The sequence below is a fragment of the Sitodiplosis mosellana genome, unplaced genomic scaffold (genome assembly GCF_009176505.1).
Source record: "Sitodiplosis mosellana isolate CC-2019 unplaced genomic scaffold, AAFC_SMos_1.0 Smas_scaffold_3093, whole genome shotgun sequence".
NCBI lineage: Eukaryota > Metazoa > Arthropoda > Insecta > Diptera > Cecidomyiidae > Sitodiplosis > Sitodiplosis mosellana.
Window position 1 is genome coordinate 2,398 of NW_022598335.1, and position 7,008 is coordinate 9,405.

The 7,008-nt window shown below is 36.2% G+C and overlaps 1 protein-coding gene across 1 annotated transcript; it reads right to left on the bottom strand.

Annotated features, from left to right (window-relative positions):
* Positions 1 to 4,326: 4,326 nt before the first annotated feature.
* On the bottom strand, positions 4,327 to 4,815 carry LOC129571667 (protein GVQW3-like). The gene has a single exon (XM_055451483.1). The coding sequence runs from the start codon at positions 4,813 to 4,815 to the stop codon at positions 4,327 to 4,329; it is 489 nt and encodes a 162-aa protein (XP_055307458.1).
* Positions 4,816 to 7,008: the final 2,193 nt, after the last annotated feature.

The following is a 7,008-nucleotide window of genomic DNA, read 5'->3' on the forward strand; positions in this document are numbered from 1 at the left end:
TAAAGAAGTAAAATTGTTGAAAAAGCAAAGTCATTTAAGGTGTTTTCGTTTAAAATAACAATTGATTATATTTAACTTAATATTTTTGTTTATTACATGTCTTTGTGATTTAAGGCATTTATTTGATCCTTACGTATCCATTGGTCTATTTACGATTCTTGTGGCTTTTAATATAATTTCAAAAAAAGTGATACTGTAGCCGTTGCCCGCTGTTCGATATTCTCTTCGGGCGAACTGGGTAAATTGTGGAAAATACGCATTTTAGCAGAAAAAACACTACACACCAAAATTTCGGAGGGGAATGAGTAATCTAGATACAGTGCGAAATAGCGGTTTCAACTGTTTTTGGATGAATTTACACTAGTTTTAGGGGAAAATGTGTTATTGCTTATGCGAACGCTCAAGTGGCTACTATTCATATACGTGTCAATACATAGACACGCACTGGTCACCAAGCCTGTGCAGTTGTATGTATTGTAAATTTTCCACACAGAAACTCGTTCAATACATACAACTGCACAGACTTGGTGACCAGTGCGTGTCTATTAATTGGCACGTATATGAATAGTAGCCACTTGAGCGTTCGCATAAGCAATAACACATTTTCCCCTAAAACTAGTGTAAATTCATCCAAAAACAGTTGAAACCGCTATTTCGCACTGTATCTAGATTACTCATTCCCCTCCGAAAACTTACAGTGTAGTTTTTCTTTTTGATCCGGTTTGATCTTGAATAGTATTTTTTTCTTTGAATGAGATACAAATTTTCGCAAATTTTCTTCAAACTTATTTATTTTATGATATTCTGTGTCGAAGCTGATATCGACCTTGGCTTCCTTCCTCGAGCCGCTTAATTTTGATATCTGTCTTTAACACTTAATGTTTGTCGTTGCCGATGTTGAGTGCATAGCAAACTGGTTTCAAACAGTTGCACCAGAACAGTTTCGCTGGCCTCCTGTAGAGCTTCCATTGCCTGCGGCTGCAACCGAATCGACGCTTTGTCTTTTCTAAGATCGCATAGCAAATCGCGCACATATCTGTAATGAAAAATCATAAAAAACCCAGAAATATCGAGGGATCACGAGAAATTCATATGTGGAAACCGTTAATAAGCACTCGAATTGGTATGTACCATATAGAAAAAATGAAAAAAAATTATACCTTTCAAACGAATTTCGCGGTATCGTCATCTTCGTCGATTGGCGTAAAAGATCAATCTCCTTCTCGATTTTGCCCCTCTTCTTCTTATTCATCTTCTTCGGAGTCGCATCACTGGAGCTGAAAAAATATTTATTATAAATAAACGTAAATACACAATTATCTCGACAACTTTTTGAGATATCGCCTCAATAGAAAACGATATTGTGAATAGAATATTAAACATTATCGAGAATCCCGAAGGATTATTTGAGGTTATTTTCGTACTAGATTGCATTATTTGAATTATACAAATCTAATATTTTCCCCCTCGGTGTCCCTTGCTTATCAGTTTTGGAAATTCCATTTTCATTAGCCCGTTATGCGCTTTGCGTAGCGTCAATCGTTCATTTTTGTGAAAATTTATATTCACGCCTTGGAAAAAACAATTGATTGAAAAGCCATATTTAGGAGAACTCTCATTGATATTTTTCCACCACGCAGCGCCTAGCAATCTTGCTAGTTTCCTATAAAAATGAACTAAACTCCGTATGAACGAATGACGCTTCGCAGAGCGCATAATTTATAGACTTCCCATTCCCGATTTCTAGGCGGGAATTTCCCGATTTTCATCACGATTCCCGCCTTCCCGATTATTGGACCAAATTCCCGATCTGGGCCAAAATTCTCCTGATTTAAGTTTTTTTTTCTTAAAATTTCTTCATGGTATACAAATAAATCGTTTTGGATTATTTAGAAAGCAGTTAGTAAAAATGAGAAAATAATTAGCACAGAGAATAAAATAGTTAGCGCAATATTGCGTATATAGTTAGTTAAAAATAGATGGAAAGATAGAATTTGAATTACGAAATACATTGATATCAACAATCAAATGTGGGCCAATTGCGTTGTAATTTTTTTCTCCAAACAGCTTTGAAAACATCTGTTGATTTTGCATTTGTCAGCAAAAATGATGTCTCCAGATTTTGAGTCATGGCGACTAAGTAAAACGTGCATTGAACAAAAGATTACACAAAATATCGATTAAAAAACAAAAACTGTATACTCGGGTCTTTTGTTTGGAATGGGTATGTAAATCAGTATGCATTGCCAGACATGCTGTCTCCAACACCAGAACAATTATGTACTGTTGCAGTTTTGCTTGTCGCGATTCACACTTATTGTAATTTCAATCAGTGTGTCGTGTGATTTCATAAGCTATAGATCGAATATCTAATATAGGACGCAAATAAGTCAAACACATGCTGTGACGAGAATGCTGACATTTGATGTTTACATTCAGTTTTGATGATTACGATATTATATTTACGTACGAACTTATCGTTTACTGATTAAAATAAAAAAAACATGCGAAGTTAAAAATGTATTTGAATACACAAAAATACTGTTTTCTTTTTTCTTCTTTCTTGCATCGTCAAGGATTTTTTGTTATAGTTATCTATTTCGAGTCATTTGTTCTGGAAATTTGTTGCTTCAGCTTAAAAGGTAATGTTAAATTAGGCCTCTCAGATGCATTTTACAGTGAAATTATTGATACTGAAAAATTCCCGATTTCGACCCATTTTTCCCGCTTTTGAGCAACAAAATTCCCGATTTGAGCCGAAATGCATCTGGGAGGTGTACGCATAATGGGCTTATGAAAATGGCATTTCCCAATTAGACTGGTCAACTTGGGCAACACGTGTTACATGAACAGCGTAATTCAGGCTCTATTTATGTCAAAAGAGTGAGTTCGTTGATTGTATTGGGTGTATGCATTAGTTTTAAAGAATTTCCACTACAGATGGCGTAACTTGTACTATAACGCATCGGGCCATACTGTAACTATATTCACGTGAAAGCCACATCATTTGACATTAGTTTTCAGTAGGTGTTATTTTACCAAAGCGTAAACAACATACTTTTTTTCACTTACAATCATGTCAAAATACGTGCCGAAAAAACAGCATTTGCGGGAAGTTTTACTTTTCTTCTATAGTTCGAAGAAAACTGCTGCTGAAAGTCATCGTTTGCTTTTGGAAACTTATGGTAGCTCTAATGCTCCATCGTCTAGTACATGTGAGTACTGGTTTCGATGCTTCCGAATTGGAGATTTTGACGTGGAAGACAAAGAACGGTCAGGTCAGCCAAAAAAGTTTGAAGAAGACGAATTGCAAGCATTATTGGATGAAGATCCATGTCAAACGCAAAAAGAACTTGCATTGGAGTTGAACGTAGACCAAGCAACCATTTCCAGACGTTTGCATGCAATGGGAAAGATTCGCAAGCTGGGAAAGTGGGTTCCACATCAACTGTCTGAAGAGCAGCGCAAAGCACGGATCGTCACATGCAAAAAACATCTTGCAGAGCACAAAAAACACAGTTTTTTATATCGAATTGTTACCGGCGAAGAAAAGTGGGTTTATTACGAAAACCCCAAGAGTAAAGCAGCGTATGTTGATCCCGGCCAACCGGCGCCATCCCAGCCAAAACGAGATATTCATTGCGATAAGGTTATGCTGTGCATCTGGTGGGATATGAAAGGAGTCGTGTATTATGAGCTGCTAAAACCAGATCAAACGATTAATAAGGAACGCTATCGACGCCAATTGAATGATTTGGCTCATGCATTGGATGATAAAAGGCCATTAATAGCTCGAAAACACCACAATGTTTTGTTCCACGATGACAACGCTAAGCCACATCGTGCAACAATCGTTAAAAATAAGGTAGAGCAGCTCGGTTGGGATCGGCTTGATCAGCCCGCGTACTCTCCAGACCTTGCTCCTTGCGACTACTATCTATTTCGATCGATGCAGATTGCCCTGTCTGAAGTACGCTTTCAAAATGAGGAAGAAGTGCGAAAATGGGTTGATGACTACATAACCTCAAAAGACGAGGACTTCTTCAAGCGAGGAATCAACAAGCTGCCTGAAAGATGGCTAGAAGTCATAGCTAACGATGGCGAATACATTGGTTAATGTACACATTCATTTTATTATTTTAATAAATGTATCTATGAACTCAAAAATTCTTTAAAATTAATGCATACACCCAATACATCAGAAATAATGAGATATTCTTTATCTAAAACTTCATTTTTTTCAAAACAGGCTGACTCATGAGTCATGACATTCTCTTGATGAAATTGCCGTCAAAAATTTCGAGTGCATTCAACAATTATTTCTGTTTATGTTGTATTCAGTGCGGCAGGAGCCGGTACCACGTGATGTACTCGGTCAGCGTCCGAACAGTTTTCTTGACGGTCATCAGCGGGACAGCTTCGAATATTTGGGCTATCTACTGAACCAATTGCACGAAGAGGAGAAACGGTGTCTCGAACGATCCAAGTCTCATCTCCAGTAATGATGCATTTCAGAACGTTTTGATAATCAGAAAGCAATGTTTCACAAACGTGGACGCGACGCTCTTTTTCCAATAAATTCAGTGTTTTTGGTACCAATCGAGATTTCACTCTTCTGAGGTGTAAAATATCTTTCAAAATGGTTTGAACTGATCCAAATGAAATGTCTACAGTATCAGCAATGTCTCTAATTGTTGATCGACGATTTTCGAGAACCAAATCTTTGATTTTCTTGACATGATTTTCGTCAGTTGATGTTTTTGGTCGTCTTTGATGTGGTTCGTCTTCAACGCTTTCTCGTCCCTCTCTGAACATTTTATGCCACTCAAATATTCTTGTTTTCGATAGAGCAAGGTCGCGAAAGGCCTTCTCCAACATCAGCAACGTTTCCGCAGCAGGAATTTCATTCCGCACACAAAATTTAATTCAACTTCTTTGCTCAATAAATTCAGACATTGAAAAAATCGAAAAATTCACTTTTTGATGTTCACAAGAACGGCTGTAAGTTTAATACTAATGAACAAAATGCCGTGAAATTTTGCATAGATGTCAGAAACAAGTGTACCAACCTAAGAAAAAAAGATTTGACATATTCGATTTACCCGCGTGATTTAAATTTGAAATTCCCGGTCATATTTGATCACAGTAGTAGAAATCTATAAAATAGAAGACGTTCGTCTCAGAAGATGTAAATCATGAAGATTGATGAAAAAAATATATTTGACAAACCTTTTTAATTGAATCACGAGCATTTTTGGACAATGAACTGAATATTTCTGTTTTTCTGCGGATTTTGTCTTGCATTTTTCGAACCAATCATCTAAAACTTCATTTCCGAAATATGATGTTATGCGCCTCTTTAAATTGTAGGGGACATTGCTGCAGGTTGGCTACCACTATTTGTTTTGGTCATAACTTTGTCAGGAGTGAACAATTAGAAGAGATCAAGGTACCGTTGGATAGATAATGTCTTGAGCTATAATTTTGCTTAAGAAACATATGCAATTGCTTTTCAAAAACAAAATTTATGGTCAAATTTCTGAAGGTGCTGAAATGGCGAAATTTTTTTTTTGCTGCAGGTTGAGAATTTTCAAAATTGTTATTTAAAATGTAAAAAAAACTATAAAATTATGATATACTTTCAATGTTATGATGATTTTATTGCTCTATAAAGCAATTTGGAGCCCAAAAATTACTCTAATTCATCAGATTCGTTGTCCATTTCCTGAATGGTAGTCCAATCATAAATTTGATTGAATAAATGAATTTTCGAAAAAAAGTCATCTTAAATGACTTATTTACTCTTCAATAATGATTCATAAACGAGAAAAACAATAAAATCTTTTATATTGTAAAAAATATCTTTTTTCAACCTGCAAAAAAGTCACTTTCTCAACCTGCAGTTTTATAGACATTTTTACCGAGACTCGCAATTTTTTTTCAATACCACAAAATGCACATAATTCTTGTTGAATTGTAAAGAGAAATGAAAATACTACAAAAAAACGGCTGCCCGACTCTTTTTTCAATGCAAAATAGTCACTTTATGACATTCGGCAATAACTTAAATGACAAGTTTTCGCACAAAAATTCATGGGCGTATTGGAAGTGTATCAAAACCAACGCCAGTTCTGTCGGAACAATGTTTAAAAAAGAACAGGCCTCAAAATTAGATTTTCAAAACTATTCCGATGGCGATATGATCACGTATAGTGAAAAAAAGTAACGATTCTCAACCTGCAGCAATTCTCAACCTGCAGCAATGTCCCCTATTCATCATTTTAATTATTTTCATCAATATCATCATTTTTAATTTTGCGAAATCCCAAATTTAATCCGAGTGTGCTATCCTCATACCTCATTTCAAACCCACAATATCTGGGGTTTTACATGTGACGAAGACATAGGCATAGGTTTTGAGAAATGTAAAACTTTTGAAATAACAGTCCTGTGTTAAATATAAAAATATTTAAATTTGCAAGTGACCTCTCCGATTTCGCTCAAACTTGGTGTATAAACTTCTTATGGGCAAAAACTCGCAAAGCCAAAAAATTAGGGTGACCTTCTCCACCTGATTAAAAATTAGGGTGACCCAAACATTGAAAAATAAATAGTCTTACCTCCGTAAGACGAACTTTTCCGCACCGGTTTCATAGCGTTCAGCTTTTATTCAGATTTTGCCTAAGAAATTTATAAGAATTTTCAGAAAAAAACAACAGTACGTTCATGTATTTTATGGAAAATTGGCTTAAGATTTAGGGTAGGTGACTTTTCTCCCCCGATTTTGTCCGTCCGTCCGTCCGTCCGTCCGTCCGTCCAAATCAAACGGACATTTTGCAAACGGACAAACGGACGGACGGACCAAACTCAATTTTAAACGGACATGTCACCATAACAAACGGACGGACAAACGGACGGACGGACGGACAAAATTTGTTCTTCAAATTTTTCTTCAGCTATTATAACTTCCAACCGCCTTGGCCGATTGCGTTCATATTTGGCCAGATG

Bases quoted from the DNA above. Each gene is read 5' to 3' on its own strand.
- LOC129571667 (XM_055451483.1), bottom strand. From the start codon at position 4,815: ATGTTCAGAGAGGGACGAGAAAGCGTTGAAGACGAACCACATCAAAGA.